Source organism: Salmo trutta, chromosome 1 (genome assembly GCF_901001165.1).
Source record: "Salmo trutta chromosome 1, fSalTru1.1, whole genome shotgun sequence".
Lineage (NCBI taxonomy): Eukaryota > Metazoa > Chordata > Actinopteri > Salmoniformes > Salmonidae > Salmo > Salmo trutta.
This window is the reverse complement of record NC_042957.1, coordinates 26,118,482-26,143,018: the sequence shown is the minus strand read 5'-3', so window position 1 is coordinate 26,143,018 and position 24,537 is coordinate 26,118,482. Positions and strand designations below refer to the sequence as shown.

General features: G+C 40.7%; 1 protein-coding gene across 2 annotated transcripts; it reads right to left on the bottom strand.

Moving 5' to 3' along the window:
* Nucleotides 1-782: 782 nt before the first annotated feature.
* On the bottom strand, nt 783-24,502 carry LOC115192322 (zinc transporter 2). Of its 2 annotated transcripts, none has more exons than XM_029750700.1 (8): nt 24,408-24,502; nt 5,494-5,705; nt 4,784-4,930; nt 4,440-4,593; nt 4,005-4,248; nt 3,675-3,780; nt 3,333-3,467; nt 783-2,960 (listed from the first exon to the last, which is right to left on the bottom strand). In XM_029750700.1, exons 1-8 carry the CDS (start codon nt 24,482-24,484, stop codon nt 2,815-2,817), a joined length of 1,221 nt encoding a protein of 406 aa, XP_029606560.1. In that variant the 5' UTR covers nt 24,485-24,502; the 3' UTR covers nt 783-2,814. The 2 variants fall into 2 exon arrangements, with proteins under 2 accessions (XP_029606560.1, XP_029606552.1); XM_029750692.1 differs by lacking the exon at nt 24,408-24,502 and adding an exon at nt 16,407-16,797.
* Between the last annotated feature and the right edge of the window lie 35 nt (nt 24,503-24,537).

Below are 24,537 nucleotides of genomic sequence, written 5' to 3'. Positions count from 1 at the left end.
AAACCAAGATTGAACTCTTTGGCCTGAATGCCAAGCGTCACGTCTGAAGGAAACCTGGCACCATCCAAGTCTCTGAATGTCCTTGAGTGACCCAGCCAGAGCCCGGACTTGAACCCGATCAAACATCTCTGGAGAGACCTGAAAATAGCTTTGCAGTGACGCTCCTCATCCAACCTGACAGAGTTTAAGAGGATCTGCAGAGAAGAATGGGAGAAACTCCCCAAATACAGGATTGCCAAGCTTGTAGCGTCATACCCAAGAAGGCTCGAGGCTGTAATCGCTGCCAAAGGGGCTTCATCAAAGTACCGAGTAAAGGGTCTGAATACTTATGTAAATGTGATCCGTTTTGTATTTTTTATACATTTGTGTGTAGATGAGGGGGGGGGGGGACAATTGAATCCATTTTAGAATAAGGCTGTAACGTAACAAAATGTGAAGGTGTCTGAATACTTTGCGCCAACATTACTTGGCTTTATCCGTTTTTTTGTGGTTGCTGATTATTTTTGCAGTCAAAAGGATGTGCCCTAACATGACAAAGCTTTGTGATAATCTGTTGTGCCATATTTCCTGCTGCTGCCTTGTACAGTAGATGCTGCTTTGTACACTACTGCGGATGTAATTAGATGTCTCTGATTGGGACTGGAGATTAACAGCCAATGAGATTCTCTGCATTATCTGGAATCACTGAGAATTTAGTATTATTGGTAAAGCGAGATTTGAACGCAAAGCCTAGAAATATTGCACAGGTTTAGACCTCTGAAAATAATTAAACAATGCACCAGTTATCTGCATCCTTTTATTTCAGTTTTACAAAAAACGTACCATACATAGAAATTAAATATCAAACAAACATTTACACACTTTAGACTTATTTTATACAATAAATCAAATGTATTTACACGTTTACACAAAATCATCTACAGGAAATACTGATATTTGGCATATTTACAATTTTCATACAGTACAAGACAGCACTCTGAAACATTACATTTAGCTGGTGAACAATAATTTGAGTAGACTCTTGCCTGTAATACATTGGTTGTAACATTCCTGTTCTATTAAGTCCTTACAGTGGGATCTTTGTTAAATTTCTGTATGGTTTACAAATGACAATATATTTACATTTAATATATACTTTCCAGAGTTATCAAAAGTGATCAAAATATAGATTTTTTTATGAGTATTTTGGTAACATTAAGAAGTAGAATCCGTCTCAAATATTTGTATTGGCAGCATATGAAGATATCCTTATTATATCATCTGAACGATAAACAACACTCATGCAAGTGTTCAATAAAGAACGTGTCAATTTCTGCTCGTTTTCTGTGCGGGTTACAACATTGAGACTTCACTGCAGGCATCAAAGTACGACAAGCATGGCGAGTGCCTTTTATATTTCATCGTGTCAGCGTCTCACACGTTGGACTTTTTATGTACAACACACTTATCACTGTACATTTTCTGAGATATACCACTACACTTATTTGTTGGTGCATTTCTTTTGATGAAGCTGACAGGTGTGTGAGCATGCGTGTGGTGTTAGTGGACAGTTATGGAGTAGAAAGCTGACCGACGGAGGCTCCCTAGAATTTAGGAAGGTTGTTTGGAGGCAGTGTGGAGGCACTGGATGGAACTAACAAACTACTGGTACGACAAACAGAAACCCTGTGCAAAGCTCCACGGCATGTAGGCCTATGACAGCGTGGGAGTGGGTGAGGAGGGTGTATGGGTGTGCTTTTGGAGAGTGTGGATAGGTGAGAGTATAGAGATGGGGTTAATTTATCTGACCTCTCTTCTGTCATCCCAAAACAGTGCAAGAAAACGTCCGGCCTGGGGCTATGACTCGAAGCATAATTTAACAACACGTTCCACTGTAGTCTATCTTCAGTGAGTTTCAAATTAGAGGTAGAGCACTGTCAGTCTATTTGCCAGCTCCGCTTAGGGCATAACCTGGGGCATAGATTAATACAGCTCACAATGCTCAAATTAATCGACCAACTCCTTTTGTAAATTGGCCTGTCTTGAGGCTTCCTCTTCTGAGTGAGATGAGTGTGCTTGTAGGATGCTTTCTCACACTGACATAATCCATTATTTGTACCCGAACTCTTTTCAGTTGTGAACAATAAAATGCTTCCATTTGGCAGACACCCTCGCTGAAGCACATATAAAAGGCTGGGTGAGGCAGAATTGGCTTTAAGGTTCTCACGTCAATATCAATGTATTACACCAAAGAACTCCGAGACAAGCTATTACACGCTGCTGCTGCCCTAATGCACAGTGCCAGTGAGGGAGTGCTGAAGCCAAACAAAGCCAAACGGCTGTCTAACATTGCAGTGCATCAGCACAAACTGGTGAAGTGGTTGCATACTGTACTAAAAACATGTGCTGATACATTTACCATTATATTTCCATGTCTGTCTGTCTGTCTGTCTGTCTGTCTGTCTCCCTGAAATGCAGTTTCTTGTGATAGTTTTCTTATGAAAATTGGCAGCTCTCTTAGGGCATGGAAACTATTTCTGAAGTATCAATATCTCCTGAATGAATGGTATTTATATGGGAATCTTTGGCATGATATGGTGAATACACACGCAGTACAGTCAGTAGTACATTTGTTTGAGTCCTGTAAAGCTGATGATGGATCAAAAATGTTTCATGGTGATGCTTTTCCACAGTGTTTTCATTCCTAGCTTACATCCTCAATGATGCTTGTGTATGTGTACTGTATGTTCTTTATATTGACTGGCAACGCTTTAGAGAAGCCAATCCCAGCCCACTCCCTTTCAAACTCTCCTGTCCCCATGGTGACTGTGTGTCTTAGCCCATAGGGTCCTGGCAGTGTGTGCAGTAGGCCATGTCGTCAGAGTAGAACTCCACCTGGATGGTGGTGCTATAGAAACCAAACTTGGTTTGGAGGATCTCTGTAGCCTCCTTAAGGACACTCTGGGGATCAGCATTCTTCTCTGGAAAACAACAATAACCATAACAGATGTCAACAATCATCTATTTTATTTAACTAGATAAGTCAGTTAAGAACAAATTCTTATTTACAATGACGGCCTAGGAACAGTGGGTTAAATGCCTTGTTCAGGGACAGAACAACAGATTTTTACCTTGTCAGCTCAGAGATTCGATCCAGCAACCTTTCAGTTACTGGGCCAACGCTCTAACCACTAGGCTACCTGCCGCCCCATACCGTAATGTCTAACTGTGAAGTTATGTATCATCTTTTTTTCTGTTGGCCACAATTGGCGATGTGTGTGAATGAACATGCTAGATTGCATGTGCACAATCTAAATGGATGTGCCAGACTCTGAGTAAAGGTGGTTTCTGACCGATGGCTACGTGGACAGAGACCAGAGTCTGTCCTGCGGTCAGGGCCCACACGCGCAGGTTGTGCAGAGACTTCACCATCTTCAGAGACAGCAACACCTCCTTCACGGAGTCAAACTCTATTCCCCTAGGAGCCCCTGTAAAAGATTTGAGGACAGATGAAGATTGCATCAATAGTTATTTCACTTCATGGAACTCATGGCCATGTTCTACTGATGTATTTCTCCTTAAATCAATTATTTTACAAACTGAGGAAAATGTCTGGATAAACATTTTATTGTTTGAATTCACCTTGACTCAGTTCAGAGCAAGAGAAACAGAAAAGGCTGTTGAGTTGAGTTTACCTTCCATGAGTATCCTGAAGACATCCCTGAGGATGGTGATCGTGGTCCCCAGGACAAACACGGAGAAGAGGAAGGTGCAAATGGGATCTGCTACTTTGTATTCAGGCTGCAACAGAAGGTCCACAGGAGAGAGTATGAGGCGAGCAGAGGGGAGTGGTATCAGGTGGTGATGGGGTGATGGGGTGCTGCTCTACTGATGTCATAACACTATTGAGACTGTAAATATATAAGGGATACACTTCTTGCACTGTAAATAAATACAGTATAACAATATGCCATAATGTAATTTGGACTGTAAGATGTATGTAAACACTAGTATTTGTTACTGACCCTGAAGAAGATGACGATGGCAGCCACTAGGACCCCAACACTCTGTAGGAGGTCTCCCAACACGTGAATGAAGGCTGCTCTCACACTGGTGTTGCCATGGCCATGACCCAGAAGGGCATGGGAGTGGCCGTGACCCACATGGGAGTGGCTGTGACCCACAGGGCTCTGCCCGTTCTCGTCTATCTGCTGGTAGCCTGAGCCTTGGGCGTGGAAGGTGGTAGAGTGGTGGAGGATGTACGCCATGCTACAGGACAGAGGGAATAGAGAATGCTACATGTCAATAGTCTAAAGTTCCTCCTCTTAGTTTTTCATAAATTCATACGCTCTGGGGGGAAAAGACAGCATAGTTGAATATAATATATGTCTGACTCCAGCTGTTATTTGCATGACTTTGTGTAGTTTTTCCAGATCAAGCCGTGATAATGAACCACTCACATGATGTTTACTATGACGGCACAGCCGGAGGTGATGAGCATCGCTTGACTGTTGATCTCATAGTCGTTCCTGACTATCCTCTCGATGGCCAGGTACACCAGCACCCCAGTCACTATCCAGATGGACATCACTGACACCAGGGCTCCTAGGATCTCTGTGGGGGTTGGAGACAGTGACCATCAGTATCACACAGCCAGTGACCCCTGGAAAGGTCATTTTAGAGCATTGTGACCGTGGCTGTTATCATTCAGCTATTACAACATTCGCCGTGTAATCTGGAGGTTAAATGGTAAAAGAGAAAGTACATTCACAGATGTTTTAAGGTGATATGTCATGGGCCTAACCTGAGCGGTGCCATCCAAAGGTCATGCTTTTGGTGGGCGGTCTGGAGGAGATCCACAGGGAGAAGAGACTGACCATCATGGTGCCAAAGTCAGTCAGGAGGTGAGCTGCATCTGTCATGATAGCCAAACTGTGGGCCAGGTAGCCACCTATAGACACATTGACACAATGGAGACGTCTCAGAGGCAGGCGCACATCAGATCCATGTTTTAGATGCTATTGATGATGAATAGGTCTCATGAATGGAAAATACAGACTGTGTGTTTGAACAACTAAACTATTATATTTTGATTCCAATGACAGCTAAATCGAATTTCACTTAAAGGGCGGCTGAACATCCTGATTTGGCCTCATTTTAGATTTATTTCATTAAGAAATGCTAGCGACCACGTCTGAATTCAAACGTGAGTTGGTTTCAAGGTGTGGCTTGATGTTGGTGTCTCTTTTGTGTGTTTGTAAATTAACTGGCTGGTGTATGACTGTGGCAAAATTGGTTTGGCTTTCCTATCTCCAGGGTTAGTTAGGGGCTGTCAATAAATTACACAATGTAAATGAGACAATATTTTCATGTTGCACACCTTTAAGCTTTCAATATTTGTATATTCATTTTTACAATTTATAGTTGGTGGCCACGTCACATGGTCAGGAAAAGCTCCTGGCCCTAGGTATGAAATAGCATTTTAGACTGATTAATAATATTTTCCAGCCTTACCTATGACCTCTCCAATCATGAAGATGAGGCACACAATGGAGGCAACGTACAGTTTCTTCTTAGCCAGAAGCTTGTCATGGTTCTCCTCACTCACTGCTTTGTTACCATGGCAATGGGCACCAACAGGCTGCTTCTTCAGCTTGTTGGCACCAGTCACATCTCCGTTTTCAAACGGGAAGTTGGGATAGTCTTCTTTGGAGTCTGAAAAGGAACTGGAAAAGATCAAAGATTATGAATACATTAGAACTAGTGGATATATGGAGGTTGAAAAACCCTGACCTAGTGAGATATACATGGAGGAGGCTTAATCAAGCTAGTCGTCTTGATTACTTCCTAGTCTCGTTCTTGCTGGCATCAAAAGTTTTAAAAAAGTATTAATAGGAGACTGAATGCGATCGGACCACCATCTAATTGGCCTCCATATAACTCTGACAGAATTTCCACGTGGACGGGGATATAGGAAATTTAATCAAAGCCTATTGGATGATAATTTGTTCTTAACTAAGACAAAATAATTCAGAATTGACTTTTTTTGTACAACATAGGTACAGCAGATCCCATTATTGTATGGGACACTTTCAAATGTACCTTTAGAGGCCATTCAATACAATACTCATCATTAAAACAAAAGTAGTTTAGGTTAAAAGAGATTAGACTAATAAAGGAAATAGAGGAAGTAACAGTGCAGGTAGATGGTAATGGAAACTGTACTATAGAGGCACAAAATAGGTTAGAGGAAAAAACTAAAAAATAAACGGAGGTTCTTATTCAAGAACGATCAAGTGTAATGTATTACAAAAATAAAACGAATTGAATGGAAAATTGTGAAAAATGCACAAAATGTTTCTTGAATCTTCAACATAGAAATTCTACCAAAAATAATTTACAGAAACTCATTACAAATGAGTAATCCATGATTCACCGAATGATATTTTGAAAGAGGAAAAAAAATATTTTAAGTGTGTATTTTCTTTTCAGTGTCCTCCATTTCCACAGAATGATGATAACTGTAAGGATTTCTTTCCTAATAATAATAATAATAATAATAATAATAATAATAATAAATGTAAAATTAACACATTTACAGAAAGACCTGTGTGAAGGCCAACTTCCAGAAGAGGAACTTTTTGAGGCAATAAAATCTTTTCAGTCTGCAAAAAACACCAGGGCTTGATGGTATACCAGTAGAGGTATATCAGACCTTTTTATGTATTCAAAGATACATTATTAGCATGTTTTAGCTACTATTATACGACTGGTAGACTCAGGTACTCAACAAGAAGGTCTGATTTCATTACAACTAAAACAGGACCCAGGTGGTAAGTATAAAGATCCAGTCCATTTAAAAAACTGGAGGCCTCTAACACTTCAATGTTGTGATGTGAAAATCCTGGCAAAATGCATAGCACATAGAATAAAAAAGGTTTTACCAGATATTGTTCATCCTGATCAGACCGTTTTTTTTTACATGGATGATATATTGGAGATAATATACGACAATTACTTGAAACAATTGAACATTATGAAACATTGAAGATACCAGGTCTGGTCTTCATAGCAGATTTTGAAAAGGCATTTATAAATGCCTGGATTACTTTAGATTTTGGTGAATCTCTTATTCAATGGGTTAAAGTTATGTACAGCAACCCCAGATGTAAAATAGTAAATAATGGTTACTTCTCAGAAACTATTGAGCTTTTAAGAGGAGTAAGACAAGGCTGTCCGTTGTCTCCATACCTATTTATTATGGCCATTGAAATGCTAGCTATTAAAATTAGATTGAATAAGAACATCAAGGGGTTAGACATCCAGGGGACAAAAATAAAAAAGTATCAATGTATGCCGATGACTCTAGTTTTTTTCTTAAATCCGCAATCTGGAACCCTGCACAGTCTCATTGAATATCTTGATCACTTTTCTAGCCTCTCTGGAATAAAACCTAATTATGACAAGTGTACAATATTATGTATGGATCGTTGAAAAAAAATACAGTGTTTACAGTACCTTGTAGTTTACCAATAAAATGGGCAGATGGGGAAGTAGACATACTTGGTATTCACATCTCAAAAAATATAAATGAGCTTACCACAATTAATTTCAATAGAAAGTTAGCAAAAATAGATATGATTCTGCAACCATGGAGAGGTAAATACTTGTCTATTTATGGAAAAATCACATTGGTTAACTCTTTGGTCCTATCACAGTCTACTTACTTACTAATGTCACTGCCTACTCCAGATGACTCGTTTTTAAATTATATGAGCAAAAAATATTTCATTTTATTTGGAATGCTAAGCCAAATGAAATTAAACGTGGCTATTTATATAATTAACATGAGTTTCAGGAGATAAAATTATTAAATATTCAAGTTTTAAACCTCTCACTAAAAGCTTCACTCACACATAAGTTATACTTAAACCCAAACTGGTTCTCCTGTAAGTAGCCTAGTGGTAGCCTCAGTGGATAATATACAATTAGAAATGTTAAAGATGTTAAAAGATTGTCGTCAAACATCACAGCACAATTGAAAAACATATGTCACATGGAAACATGTGGTGATAGGTGAGATTGGTGATAGGTGGAATTGGCTGAGAGTGGCTGAGGATTGGGATTAAAGAGTTTATGCTTGGTAATGTATTATTGTTATGCGACTGCTTTATATAAAAGTACCATGTATGTAAAATGTATGTATATGTAGCAAAAAAGCTGTAAAAAAAAATATGATATTTGTTCTCCGAAGCGGGGGGTGATAGGGTTAATAAAAAATAAAATTTGAAAAAAGGAAATAAAAACATAATTTACAGTGCAATTGGAAAGTCTTCAGACTTTCCGTTACAGCCTTATTCTAAAATTGATTAAATAGTTTTTTCCCCTCATCAATCTACACACAATGCCCCATAATGACAAAGAAAAAACATGTTAAGAAATTTTAGCAAATGCATTGAAAATAAAAGAAATAATCACATTTACATAACTATTCAGACCCTTTATTCAGTACTTTGTTAAAGCACCTTTGGCAGCGATTACAGACTCAAGTTTTATTGGGTATGACGCTACAAGCTTGGCAATCCTGTATTTGGGGAGTTTCTCCCATTTTTCTCTGCAGCTCCTCTCAAGCTCAGTCAGGTTGGATAGGGAGAGTCGCTGCACAGCTATTTCCAGGTCTCTCCAGAGATGTTTGTTCGGGTTCAAGTCCGGGCTCTGACTTGGCAAAGACTTGTCCGGAAGCCACTCCTGAGTTGTCTTGGCTGTGTGCTTAGGGTCTTTGTCCTGTTGGAAGGTGAACCTTCGCCCGAGTCTGAGGTCCTGAGTGCTCTGGAGCAGGTTTTCATCAAGGTTCTTTCTGTACTTTGCGCTGTTCATCTTTCCCTCGATCCTGACTACTCTCCCAGTCCCTGCATCTGAAAAACATCCCTACAGCATGATGCTGCCACCACCATGCTTCACCATACGGATGGTGCCAGGTTTCCTCCAGGTGTGACGCTTGGCATTCAGGCCAAAGAGTTCAATCTTGGTTTCATCAGACCAGAGAATCTTGTTTCTCATGGTCTGAGAGTCCTTTAGGTGCCTTTTGGCAATCTCCAAGCGGGCTGTCATGTGCCTTTTACTGAGGAGTGGCTTCCGTCTGGCCACTCTACCATAAAGGCCTGATTGGTGGAGTGCTGCAGAGATGGTTGTCCTTCTGGAATGTTCTCCCATCTCCACAGAGGAACTCTGGAGCTCTGTCAGAGTGACCATCAGGATCTCTGACAGAGCATTTATATAGCATACTTACAGTAAGTCTACCACCCTGTCATAGAATCCTATTTTCATAAAAGATGATACTGCATAACATGAAGTAGACTATACGCTATAGAATGGACTTGCAGTGGAACTGGCTTTTTTAATATATATATGTATTAGGATTGTGGGTCTAATCCTGAATGGTGATTGGTTAAAAATCTTCCAGCCGGTGTCTACTTCACAAGTTACCACCGGCTAAATCGATAATGTTATAATGTCTATTTACTCTCCTCCATCTGACTGCACAATCCACTGTCTCATCAGCCCAGCCAGGCAATTTATACACTTCATCTCCACTATAAAAAGCATCTAGACATTATCTTACATTTCTTTTAGACTAACATTTCATTTTCAACAGTGGAGTTTTGTATAAACCTTAATGTCTGCCTCCAACATTTGCAACATTGTTTCAATATTCAAATTCAATCTCCAGCTGTCCCATAATAATGAACGTGTCGGGAGTTGGGATGAAACAGACAAGCAAGCAGCATTTCTCAGCCAGTTGAAATCATGAATCAGTTGGCATCATTTTTATGGATATATACAAAGAAATGGCAATTGAAAAAAGGTCAAACGCAACGAAGTGCAGCTAGTTTGCAGTCTTTCCAGCTTCAGTTTGAAGTGACTGTGTTAGCTGTGTTGTTGGCTAGCTCCTCTGAACAACAGTGTCCTGATGAGAGCACTTTTTCTATGCCAGGTGAAATCGAACCTCATTAGCTTATTGTTATGGATGTATCCAAATAAATGTCACTAGAAAACTGCTTAAACAAATGCAGCTACTTTGCTATTATTTTGTCTGCACTTTCTGACATGACTAAGTTAGCCGTAGTTGACTAGCTAGAAAGAAAGGGATAAGAACCTTCCTTGCCAGCCAGTATGGCAATGGAAGATTTAGAACGAACGATAGATACAGAACAAAAAGACTGAACTAATGGGTCCTGTCTCTGTCAGAACAGATAGAACGAACGACCAGCCAGCCAGCTTGGGTAGCAACCCTAGATTTGTGTCGGGACTGTATCTTGTGGAAGGATGAAATAGTATGAATAAATTCATCAAAATAACATTTTTTATGAAGTAGGTTTGATATTCCCCAAATGTGTTTGTATCACCTGAGAATTACACAAATAGCACACTCCCACGTCACAGGACGAGATCAGATTCAAATTAAACCAGTATAACAAAATGATGGGTAGGCCGTCCCCCGTCCCCCCTCTCTCTCCATGTGCAATGAGGATAAGCCAGGATGATGAGACTAATGAGGTGGAAAAAACGCAATTTGGGCTTCTAGGAGATAACCCAGCTTTGGGCCGCGACTCTATCAGTCCAGAGCCCAGGGACACGAAGGCTGAAAGGAGTCGGCCAAGTGGAAAACTGCTTCTGTTTAATCACACCATTTGGAGAGGAGAGCAAATACACCCCCTCCCATCCTAACCCAACACAGAGGCTATTCAAAATGTCCGTCTGTCTCACACACACACACACACACACACCTAGAGAACATACACAAACATAACATAAGCCCTCGCTGTGAACACACACACACTTTACATCAACACACAGCCTAACACTGCAGAGCAAACATGATTGGTTAACCTCAGGATCGACTCCATTCAATTGAACAAATGGAGGGCTTGTCTTGAATGAATATGTTTTGGGGATTTCTATACAGCAGTTCTCAAAGAAGGGATCTATGTCAGGTAAAACCTTTCCAATTTCAATCAGTTGGTGTGTCCATGCCCATGTCATAAATAAAACGCTTTATGTAATCTAGCTTGTTGCCATCTTCAAATCAGGATGAATCCTATGAGACCTGTCCATTTTCACAGCCATGTGAACTGGTCCATTTACAGGATATCTTCTGATTCAGTGCAGTATCATGTAATTCATGGCATTACACCATACTGTAGACTACACTGACAAAACCTCTTTGTCCTACAAAGAAAATAAAGATGTAGATATGACAAATCAGCATCACTGGCTCATTACTGTCTTATACACAACCAATATTTACATCTTGTCCAATCTGGAACCATTCTAGAACAAAGATTTAGATTGAACTCACTTGCATTAACATTCAATGTACTCCTCAAGGGTTATAAAGCAGTGTCTTGTACAACATTGGTATCTCTTCTTCCTCTTAAATGGTAACTTTCACACTGTATAGAGTTCTACATAAACGTTCCCTGACTCAATTCAATAAATGTTCTTGATACTTTAATTCATGCAATAGTTTTTTTTTAAATAAAGATATAAATATGATGTATTTGGTGTAGAATAACGTGTGCAAATGTATATCCAGGTTTCTGTGCTCAAGACAAGCAGACTAAAGGGCCAAGGAGAGACTCAGCTGTGCATGAAATGATGTGAAATGTATGAACATTCTTCAAAAACATTACATTATTACAGAGTCGGCAATTGGCTATGAGCAAGGAAAATATATTTATATTGACTTTCATTATACTTTATTCAGCCAAATATGATTGTTAGGCAGCATAAAAAGAGCTATGTAGTATGTCCAATCAAAAACGCTTCTTTTTTTTGTTACCAATGGGTTAATAATATGTTAATTGTGTAATCCTCTAAGAACAACCAATGGTCCAAACCTCATGTCTCTATCATAATCCGTTCAATATGAATTGGATTGAGTTTTTACCTTTGTAGGTTGGTCAAAATTAGGGCGACTAAATCCATGGAGGCCAGACAATTGTTTTTGTCATAAATCAGGAAAATAGCATCGCGTAGTCTAGGCTGGATTCTGTGAGAGAATTAAAGCTCCGGACAGATTTACAATTCGTTATCTTTCTTCTCAAATCGGGAGGCTATAAAACGTTATGGAGATAAGACATATATGATTGTGATACATTACATGTAGTATTTTAGTATACGGTTTTCATATCAATGCGAAGTTCCTGTTCTTTTTCGAAGAAGAACTCTCACAAAAACAAGAGTATCTCTGTGAAATGTCAACGTACTTCAAGCTTTTTATTTTAAAAGCCTAATACGTTTAATTCAGCTCGTGTCATGCTATGTTTGCTATTTCCGAAACAACTTGGAAGACATGACAGACAAATGTAAAATCCTCAAAAGTTTTGGCGATAAAGCTGCGCCGCCCTGTCAACAGCGCTCGGTGCTAATTAGGTATCTGATATTTTAGGTTATATAACGTTAGAAAAAGACCCCACTGAACGATTCAGAACATGAATGGTCGGATTTGTCTTGGTAAATGCATTTTAAGTGAAATGCCATCACCAAAGGAGGGTTTTCACTAGTCTGGGCAGAGTGGGTGGACACCCTACTAAATGCTTTAAGCTTATGTGAGCACAATTAACAAAATACATTTACAACAGACTATAAGACATTAGTTAGCAAACGTTTAATCAGCTGGAGAATTAACAAAATGATGTTTGCTTAGTTCATTTCGGAGAGCTATTGGCACTAGATCAATAACACTAGATGCTTTGGCACATCACGTCAGGTTAGGGGATATATATTTTTTATTAAATCAATAAATGTGATCTATTAAAGTGTGTAATATATCACATGGTGCCGTGTTGTTCACAGTGGTGGTCACAATAGGAGTACCCATTTCCTGCAGTGAAGTGACAAAATCGTCCTCTTCAGGCCTCATGGGTGGAACGTATATGTTTCATAATGTATATTTGATGTATTATGATTATGAATATTGGGATGCAAACTCATATCCGACATAAATATATATATGATTTAACCTTTATTTAACTAGGCAATTCAGTTAAGAACAAATTCTTATTTACAATTATAGTCTACCCTGGCCAAACCCTACCCCGGTCGACCCTGGGCCAATTGTGCGCCGCCCTATGGGACTCCTAATCACAGCTGGTTGTGATACAGCCTGGAATCGAACCAGGGTCTGTAGTGATGCCTCTAGCACTGAGATGCAGTGCCTTAGACCGGCTGCGCCACTTGGGAGCCAAAGGTCTGACTGTGATCAGATCTTAAAGGTGTAAATGGACAAGATCAGGATGAAGGACGCATGTTAGAGGCAGGTACAGTATACAGTGCTTAAATTCATTTTTGTCATAATGTTTTGTTTTGTGTCTTGCAATAAATGTTGTTAAATTAGTAATAATCCTTTTTTCTTCTTTTGTGTTTTAGGGTGAAGTAATCCAAAAATAACTGAAAGTAATCAGATTACATTACTGAGTTTAGTTAATCCAAAAGGTACGTTACTGATTACAATTTTAGACAGGTAACTAGTAACGGATTACATTTAAAAAGTAACCTGCCCAGCCCTCTATATAGGCTTCATGTAACCTTAGTGCCTTCTTTTGAGAGGGATGTTCGAAATAGGTCTATCATCATAAGGCCATTAGCATTACTGTTAGACAGACTAGCGAGGCCCCTTTTCAAAATAGTTTTGATCTACCATTTCTCAGACACAATGGACTGCCCGGTTCAGCCTGCCTACAAACCAGAGTCTGACGCTGGACCCTGCCAGTATAGCCTTCACTGCAACAAGGATCTGCTGTTGCATCCAACATTTTATAGGACAAAATTGTTCTCTCCTAATTCGATTTATTCGAATATCGTGTTAATTCGTCCATTTAAAAACAGATGATTGACTCCAGTTCCATCCTCTTCCAAATGGTCTTCTTGGTTTCAAGAATAGACTACATGCACAGCTTGCAGCGACGATTTCCAATGCATGGGTGGCTCTGTGACTGTAGAACGACCATCCTGCTTTGCTGATCTGGCATGAAGTCATGGTGACACTGCAACAAACCCATCCCACATCATGTCTGCACCAAATAACTAGAATGAGATGATGGGGTCTGCACACTCAAACAAACATGCCATAAAAATGCACCATTTCATGCTGCAATACTTTCCAGGGGTTGTTGGTTCCTGAATCATCAGTCTATCTCATAGCTATTACATCAGACATGGCATGCATGGCGCTGTCAGACAACCTAACTTTATTTCTGTACTCCTGACTTGCAAATTGAATCAAAGCTCAGAAAGATTGTTTCAAAGTCCCCGTGTCATTGTTGAATGCACACTGCGCTCACTGGTAGTTTTCCTAATAGGTCCCAATTAGCCTAATCATCTGCACCGTTTTTGACACTTGTTTAGTAAGAGCGAGCAGAATGGCACGTGTGCTGGCGCATATGGAGCGTCGAAATCAATAACTTTGACCATTAAAACAATTAAAAGTAAATTAATGTTATTAAAATGTCGTATTTCCAAATAGTTTCGGTCTCGGATCATTACACGTATTTTGAAGTAATTGCAGACATTGAAATCGTTATTAGGCTATATCAAATCTGCGACCTAGGCCTATAAGGCTATTATTGGCTATTTTTGATTATATTTTCCAATACTGATAATAATCGTTACAAAATATCAAATGACATCATTGGAAATGAAATGCTGTAGGCGGGAACATGGTGGGTGCAGCTACGGGGTTAATTAAGCGCAGGAATATTGCCATTCTTTACTGCAATTTAACTAAGTAAGCTACACAGCATTCACACAAGGAAAATATATTAATATCGGGGGCATTTCAGATATTTATGATATGATTAAGATATCTATTTTGGCTAGCGTTTAACACATCTAATTGGACATAGTCAGATCTCGCCCAATCCAGTATAGGCCTAATGACCCTTGTGATGATCCACATGAACTTCCATAACGTAGGCCTAATGTTATTATTCATTGTATTGTAATACATTTCCAAAATCAATAAAACATCAAGGATTCTATATGTCTTGCAGTGACAGGGGTGCATTCTTTAATTTCACGTAAAATGGTGAACTTGAGTGCCACAAAACACGAGCATTTGTCAAAATGTTCTTCTTCCCTATCCATGCTGAAATCGAATACACTCATTTGTGTTTTCGCGTTTACAGTTAATTTGGCTTGATTTAGGGAATTGATTATCAAACACGATACTCAAAGAAAAGACTGGTAGTTTTAGATGAAATTAAACAAATGTGACTCATAATAGCTAATAACGTATGGTGCTTTGTTATTTTCAATATAGACCTAAATGTTGAAAATAACTAAACCTGACTTTCCCCCCATTAAATAAATATTAAAAAGACGATTAGATAAGTAGTATTACTATATATATATATATATATATATATATATATATATATATATATATATATATATATATATATATATATATATATAAACTTGACATTCTTAAATCAATTTTCTGTTCTATTTGGCAGCACATTGTAATGCCTATGCATTTTTTCATTCGAATAATATAGCCAATAAAATAGTCTATAGCTATAATATTATATCTGGACATTTCAATAGTGGCTATTCCCCAGTAAAACGTACTTACATTTTTTTTTTAAAATATTTCTTAAAAATTGGGTTATAGAATTATTTCACTATTCAGGGGTATTTCACCATTCCCCCATCAGATCTCGTAATGAAAGATGAGTTTTTGCCAGTGCTCAATGAACTTCCCTCGGGCCATCCGTCAAATAGCCTACTGTTCAAAACGAAGCCATGCATGGAAATGCATTTGTTCATTCCCATAAAACATTCCACACACGGACAACATAAGAAAAGACTTGGCGTGAATAAAGCAACGTTAGGCTACTATAGATATACACAGTTCAATTATGCTTGTATCCTTGGAAATTGTAGGCTATGTGAATGTCTTCTATTTGCATGAGCTTTGCCCAGCATGTTACTTCATGGTAACATACATTTTCGTTGCAATACCGATTGTTTCATTCTATGTACTAATTCTATCAGGTTGATTTTGGTAGCCTACATACAGATCTACAACAATTACAAAACGCTACACTAGCAGCACAAGATAAATAGTTTACACCAACTGCCCTGCACCTTAGCCTATAAATGTTTTCAGTTTAATAAACCCTTATGTCTGCATTTTAAAAATAGAGAGGTCTACACAATGTCGTCTGTATAATTGTATTTATAAATTAAAATACTCCCTCTTTGAAGAATGCTGATAGAATGCACAACCCATCAGCATATGTCGTCTACAATAAACCTAAAACCTATAAATTCCATGATCAAACACCATATAATATCTATTGAGGATTATTTAGTTTGATGTAAAATAATCACTGCTCAAACATGGAACAAAATTGCATTACCTTTTCAGTGAATACATTTTGCCATTCTTCTCGCTAACGAGGTGAGATTTCTCTGAATTTATTTCTGAATTCACAGTGGTATCCATGGCTGTGTCTTGTCACGGTTGTATCTGGCAAATTACGCGGAATCTGAAGATGCGCCGGAGTTTCAGGGAGACCAGTCTTACTGTATCTTAAACGACACTGATAAAAATCATCCAAGCCATTCCAACTGTGCTAATAAAACCAATTCAATTATTCATGTCAATAAGTATCACCAGTTGCAAATATGGGACCCGATACGGACTAGTAGCCTGCTCTCAATTCTACTGCTGTAGTATAGGCTATGATAAACTTGGCTCTGAATGTGCAGGCTTTGCTTTGGTGCAGCTACAAGTAACAGCTGACTGTGTGCGTGCTCAGTCCCCTCCTGTACTCCCTTTACATCCACGACTGCATGGCCAGGCATGACTCCAACACCATCATTAAGTTTGCAGACGACACAACAGTGGTAGGCCTGATCACCGACAACAACGAGACAGCCTATAGGGAGGAGGTCAGAGACCTGGCCAGGTGGTGCCAGAATAACAACCTATCCCTCAACGTAACCAAGACTAAGGAGATGATTGTGGACTACAGGAGAAGGAGCGCCGAGCACGCCCCCATTCTCATCGACGGGGCTGTAGTGGAGCAGGTTGAGAGCTTCAAGTTCCTTGGTTTCCACATCAACAACAAACTAGAATGGTCCAAACACACCAAGACAGTCGTGAAGAGGGCACGACAAAGCCTATTCCCCCTCAGGAAACTAAAAAGATTTGGTATGGGTCCTGAGATCCTCAAAAGGTTCTACAGCTGCAACATTGAGAGCATCCTGACCGGTTGCGGCAATTGCTCGGCCTCCGACCGCAAAGCACTTCAGAGGGTAGTGCGTACGGCCCAGTACATCACTGGGGCAAAGCTGCCTGCCATCCAGGACCTCTACACCAGGCGGTATCAGAGGAAGGCCCTAAAAATTGTCAAAGACCCCAGCCACCCCAGTCATAGACTGTTCTCTATACTTCCGCATGGCAAGCGGTACCGGAGTGCCAAGTCTAGGACAAAAAGGCTTCTCAACAGTTTTTACCCCCAAGTCATAAGACTATTTGCATTGTGTGCCCCTCCCAACCCCTCTTTTACGCTGCTGCTACTCTCTGTTTATCATATATGCATAGTCACTTTAACTATACATTCATGTACATACCACCTCAATAAGCCTGACTAACCCATGTCTGTATATAGCCTTGCTACTGTTATTGTCACATGTCTTTTTACTGTTGTTTTATTTCTTTACTTACCTACACACAAACCTTTTTTTCGCACTATTCGTTAGAGCCTGTAAGTAAGCATTTCACTTTAAGGTCTACACCTGTTGTATTCGGCGCACGTGACAAATAAACTTTGATTTGAATTGAACCCTGTGGCACCCCCATAGAGACTGCCAGAGGTCCGGACAAAGAGGCCCTCCGATTTGACACACGGAACTCTGTCTGAGAAGTAGTTGGTGAACCGAGCGAGGCAGTCATTTGAGAAACCAAGGCTGTTGACTCTGTCAATCACCACATTCTTATCGGCAGAGTCGAAAGCCTTGGCCAGGTCGATGAAGACAGCTGCACAGTATTGTCTCTCATCGATGGCGGTTATGATATCGTTTAGGACCTTGAGCGTGGCTGAGGTGCACCCATGACCAGCTCGGAAACCAGATTGCATAGTGGAGAAGGTACGGTGGGATTTGAAATGGTTGGTGATCTGTTTGTTAACCTGGCTTTCGAAGACCTTAGAAAGGCAGGGTAGGATAGATATAGGTCTGTAGCAGTTTGGGTCTAGAGTGTCTCCCCCATTGAAGAGGGGGATGACCGCGGCAGCCTTCCAATCTTTGGAGATCTCAGACGATACGAAAGAGAGGTTGAACAGGCTAGTAATAGGGGTTGCAACAATTTCGGTGGATAATTTTAGAAAAAGAGGGTCCAGATTGTCTAGCCCGGTTGATTTGTAGAGGGACAGATTTTGCAGCTCTTTCAGAACATCAGCTATCTGGATTTCGGTAAAGGAGAAATGGGGGAGGCTTGGGCAGATTGCTGCGGGGGGGTGCAGGGCTGTTGACCGGGGTAGGGGTAGCCAGGTGGAAAGTAAGGCCAGCCGTAGAAAAAGTTATTGAAATTCTCAATTATCGTGGATTTATCGGTGGTGACAGTGTTTCCTAAACTCAGTGCAGTGGGCAGCTGGGAGGAGGTGCTCTTATTCTCCATGGACTTTACACAGTGTCCCAGAACTTTTTGGAGTTTGTGCTACAGGATGCAAATTTCTGTTTGAAAAAGCTAGCCTTTGCTTTCCTAACTGCCTGTGTATATTGGTTCCTAACTTCCCTGAAAAGCTGCATATCGCAGGGGCTATTCAATGCTAATGCAGTCCGCCACAGGATGTTTTTGTGCTGGTCAAGGGCAGTCAGGTCTGGAGTGAACCAAGGGCTATATCTGTTCCTGGTTCAAATTTTTTAGAACGGGGCATGCTTATTTAAGATGGTGAGGAAACCACTTTTAAAGAATAACCAGGCATATTCTACTGATGGAATGAGGTCAATATCCTTCCAGGATGCCAGGTCGATTAGAAAGGCATGCTCGCTGAAGTGTTTTAGAGAGCGTTTGACAGTGATGAGGGGGGGTCGTTTGACCGCAGACCCATTACGGACGCAGGCAATGAGGCAGTGATCGCTGAGATCCTGGTTGAAGACAGCAGAGGTGTATTTGGAGGGCAGGTTGGTCAGGATGATATCTATGAGGGTGCCTGTGTTTACAGATTTGGGGTTGTACCAGGTAGGTTCATTGATCATTTGTGTGAGATTGAGGGCATCAAGCTTAGATTGTAGGATGGCCGGGGTGTTAAGCATGTCCCAGTTTAGGTCACCTAACAGCACGAGCTCTGAAGATAGATGGGGGCAATCAATTCACATATGGTGTCCAGGGCACAGCTGGGGGCAGAAGGTGGTCGATAGCAAGCGGCAACGGTGAGAGACTTGTTTCTGGAAAGGTGGCTTTTTAAAAGTAGAAACTTGAATTGTTTGGGCACAGACCTGGATCGTATGACAGAACTCTGCAGAATTGTTCAGCTCCGCCCCCTTTGGCAGTTCTATCTTGTCAGAAAATGTTATAGTTGGGGATGGAAATTTCAGGGGTTTTGGTAGTCTTCCTAAGCCAGGATTCAGACACGGCTAGGACATCCGGGTTGGCAGAGTGTGCTAAAGCAGTGAATAAAACAAACTTAGGAAGGAGGCTTTTAATGTTAACATGCATGAAACCAAGGCTTTTACAGTTACAGAAGTCAACAAATGAGAGCGCCTGGGGAATGGGAGTGGAGCTAGGCACCGCAGGGCCTGGATTAACCTCTACATCACCAGAGGAACAGAGGAGGAGTAGGATAAGGGTATGGCTAAAGGGTATAAGAACTGATAGTCTAGTACGTTCGGAACAGAGAGTAAAAGGAGCTGGTTTCTGGGCACGGTAGAATAGATTCAAGGCATGGTAGGATGTGAATACAGTGGAGGTAAACCTATGCATTGAGTGACGATGAGAGAGATATTGTCTCTAGAAACATAATTTAAACCAGGTGAGGTCACCGCATGTGTGGGAGGTGGAACTAAAGGGTTAGCTAAGGCATATTGAGCAGGGCTAGAGGCTCTACAGTGAAATAAGGCAATAATCACTAACCAAAACAGCAGTGGACAAGGCATATTGACATTAGGGAGAGGCATGCGTAGCCGAGTGATCATAGGGGTCCAGTGAGTAGCTCGGCGGGCTGGAGACACGGCGATTCAGACAGCTAGCAGGCCGGGGCTAGCAAGCTAGCAGAAGGGCCTTAAAGGGACGTCGCAACGGAAGAAGTCTGTTGTAGCCCCCTCGTGCTGTTACGGCAGCAGACCAGTCGTGATGGATCAGCAGGGCTCCGTGTGGTAAAAGGGTCCAGGCCAATTGGCAAAATAGGTATAGCGGCCAAAGAAATTGTCCGATGGGCCTTTTAAGCTAACAGTCCGATATGCTCTAGACGGCTAGCAGGCAAGCAGATGGGCATTCAGGGGACATCACGACGGAGGAGCCAGTTGAAAAAACCCCTCGGGCAGATTACATCGGTAGTCCAGTCGTGATGGATCGGCGGGGCTCCGTCTCAGCAGTAAAAAGGGTCCAGCCCCATTGGCAAAATAGGTATTGCCCTGCTACAAAGTTCCTCCCTGCAGGCAGTCACTGAGTCTGAGGTGCTAAAGGAGAATCTTAAACTTGACCCCCAAAAAACATCTGGGTCAGATGGTTTAGAAAAAGGGTCGCAGCCCCTATCATCGCAAAGCCTGTCTCTCCTTTCTGGGTAGGTTCCCATTGCTTGGAAGGCAGCCACAGATCGTCCTTTATTTAAAGGGGGAGATCAGGCTGATCCTAACTGTTATAGGCCTATTTCTATTTTGCCCTGTTTATCAAAAGTGTTGGAAAAACTTGTCAATAATCAACTGACTGGCTTTCTTGATGTCTATAGTATTCTCTCAGTATGCAATCTGGTTTCCACTCAAGTTATGGATGTGTCACTGCAACCTTAAAGGTCCTCAATGATGTCACCATTGCCCTTGATTCTAAGCAATATTGTGCTGCTATATTTATTGACTTGGCCAAAGCTTTTGATACGGTATATCTTTCCATTCTTGTGGGGCAGCTAAGGAGTATTGGTGTCTCTGAGGGGTCTTTGGCCTGGTTTGCTAACTACCTCTCTCAAAGAGTGCAGTGTATAAAGTCAGAAAATCTGTTGTCTCAGCCACTGCCTGTCACCAAGGAAGTAGCCCAAAGCTCAATCTTAGGCCCCACGCTCTTCTCAATTTACATCAACAACATAGCTCAAACAGTAGGAATCTCTCTCATCCATTTATATGCAGACGATAGTCTTATACTCAGCTGGCCCCTCCCCGGATTTTGTGTTAAATGCTCTACAACAAAGCTTTCTTAGTGTCCAACAAGCTTTCTCTAGCCTTAACCTTGTTCTGAACACCTCCAAAACAACAGTCATGTGGATTGGTAAGAAGAATGCCCCTCTTCCCACAGGTGTGATTACTACCTCTGAGGGTTTAGAGCTTGAGGTAGTCACCTCATACAAGTACTTGGGAGTATGGCTAGACAGTGCTCGAGAGGGTGCTCTCGAGCGGCTAGATGTTCCTTACCATTCGGCCACCAGATTTGCCACCAATGCTCCTTATAGGACACATCACTGCACTCTATGCTCTTCTGTAAACTGGTCATCTCTGTATACCCGTCGCAAGACCCACTTGTTGATGCTTATTTATAAAACCCTCTTAGGCCTCACTCCCCGCTATCTGAGATATCTACTGCAGCCCTCATTCTCCACATACAACACCCGTTCTGCCAGTAACATTCTGTTAAAGGTCCCCAAAGCACACACATCCCTGGGTCGCTCGTCTTCTCAGTTCGCTGCAGCTAGCGACTGGAACAAGCTGCAACAAACACTCAAACGGGAACAGTTTTATCTCAATTTCTTTATTCAAAGACTCAATCATGGACACTTACTGACAGTTGTGGCTGCTTTGTACGATGTATTGTTGTCTCTACCTTCTTGACTTTTGTGCTGTTGACTTTGCCCAATAATGTTTGTACCATGTCGTGTTGCTACCATGTTGTGTTGTCATGTTTTGCTGTTATGTTGTCGTCTTAGGTCTCTCTTTATGTAGTGTTGTCTCTCTTTTTGCAATGTGTGTTTTGTCCTATATTAATATTGTATTTTTTTAAATTTATTTTTAAATCCCAGGGCCATGTCCCCGCAGGAGGCATTTTGCCTTTTGGTAGGCCGTCATTGTAAATAAGAATTTGTTCTTAACTGACTTGCCTAGTTAAATAAAGGTTCAATAAAAATATATAAAATATCACCATAGGCTACTTGGGCCATTGGTAGGGTTGTCTCCCCCAGCTGGTCTACGGCAAGTTAAAAGGACATATAGTCAAGCCAAGAAGAATCAACTTTTCTATATACAGTTGAAGTCACAAGTTTACATACACTTAGGTTGGAGTCATTAAAACTCGTTTTTCAACCAGTCCACAAATTTCTTGTTAACAAACTATAGTTTTGGCAAGTCGGTTAGGACATCTACTTTGTGCATGAGAAGTAATTTTTCCAACAATTGTTTACAGACAGATTATTTCACTTATAATTCATTGTATCACAATTCCAGTGGGTCAGAAGTTTAATAAACTAAGTTCACTGTGCCTTTAAACAGCTTGAAAAAGCCAGACTACGGTTTGCAACTGCACATGGGGACAAAGATCGTACTTTTGGAGAAATGTCCTCTGGTATGATGAAACAAAAATATAACTTTTTGGCCATAATGACCATCGTTATGTTTGGAGGAAAAAGGGGGAGGCTTGCAAGCCGAAGAACACCATCCCAACCGTGAAGTACAGGGGTGGCAGCATCATGTTATGGGGGTGCTTTGCTGCAGGAGGGACTGGTGCAATTCACAAAATAGATGGCATCATGAGGACAGAAAATGATGTGGATATATTGAAGCAACATCTCAAGACATCAGTCAGGAAGTTAAAGCTTGGTCGCAAAAGGGTCTTCCAAATGGACAATGACCCCAAGCATACTTCCAAAGTTGTGGCAAAATGGCTTAAGGACAAGAAAGTCAAGGTATTGGAGTGGCCATCACAAAGCCCTGACCTCAATCCTATATAAAATGAATGGGCAGAACTGAAAAAGTGTGTGCAAGAAAGGAGGCCTACAAACCTGACTCAGTTACACCAGCTCTGTCAGGAGGAATGGGCCAAAATTCACCCAACTTATTGTGGGAAGGTTGTGAAAGGCTACCCAAAACGTTTGACCCAAGTTAAACAATTTAAAGGTAATGCTACCAAATACTAATTGCGTGTATGTAAACTTCTGACCCACTGGGAATGTGACGAAAGAAATAAAAGCTGAAATAAATCATTCTCTCTACAATTATTCTGACATGTCACATTCTTAAAATAAAGTGGTGATCCTAACTGACCTAAAACAGGTTATTTTTACTAGGATTAAATGTCAGGAATTGTGGAAACTTGAGTTGAAATGTATTTGGCTAAGGTGTATGTAAACTTCCGACTTCAATTGTATTTTTTTGTTTGTTGTCACTTATTAAACTTCCTAAGTATTTCATTTTTTTTGTGGTCCACTTAAAGAATTGCTGTAGATCATGAGTTATTCTTTTTCCTACTGCCATTATTTCATGTTTTTCCTGGTTAATTTTAGCTGATCTGCTTTCTAGTGGTAAATAAGGTTGTAACCAAGCTGAACCAGTGAAACATGTTGAGAAATGATCAACTCATGCTGCAATTCAAAAGTGATCATATATGGTTATAAACTGTAAATTAAGCATTTGCTCGTTTGTGCTAGGCTAACCTTACCTTGATAGCAATCCAGTCTTCCTTACATTTCGGGACTCCTCTGTAAAATCTGAGTTTGGGCATCGACGTCACCAATGCCGTTTAGACAGGCTTTTCCTATCCTGTTGTAGTGGATTGGGAATACTATGGGCACGTGAAGATGCTTTTGGCGTGTGTATTCCAGGATGTTTGAAAAGTATTTCTGCACTGTATACACGCAATTTGAGCGACAGGGTTGCAACAACCAACAGAAATATTAAGCTAGCCAAGACCAACAACACAAACTATAGAGCCCAACAGTGGAGAAGTCATAATACCCATAACACCTAGCGGTCAAACAGGGAAACGTCCCAATTGTTTTCCACCATATATTTTTTCCAAAAGGTATTTAAAAAAAACTTCAAATAAGGGCTGTGTTTCGTGTAGGCTTACCCTGACGTGACGTTTTGATAACCATGTAAGTAGGTCACATGACCAAAGAGCTATTGACATTCGAATGTAAACAGTTTGTACTTTGTTTATGCTCCCTAACTAATTCAAATAGGAATGCAAAATGCTGTTCACGTTTCCACGTGTTTATTACCTTTGGAAAGCGAATAAATGTCCAAATCGTGAAAAAAAAGATCTGTGCAATGTTGTGCGCAATTCTTCCAACATCATGACACTTATTTGGCGTTTGTGGCTCAAGTGGTTTGAAAGCACGAATATCCAAC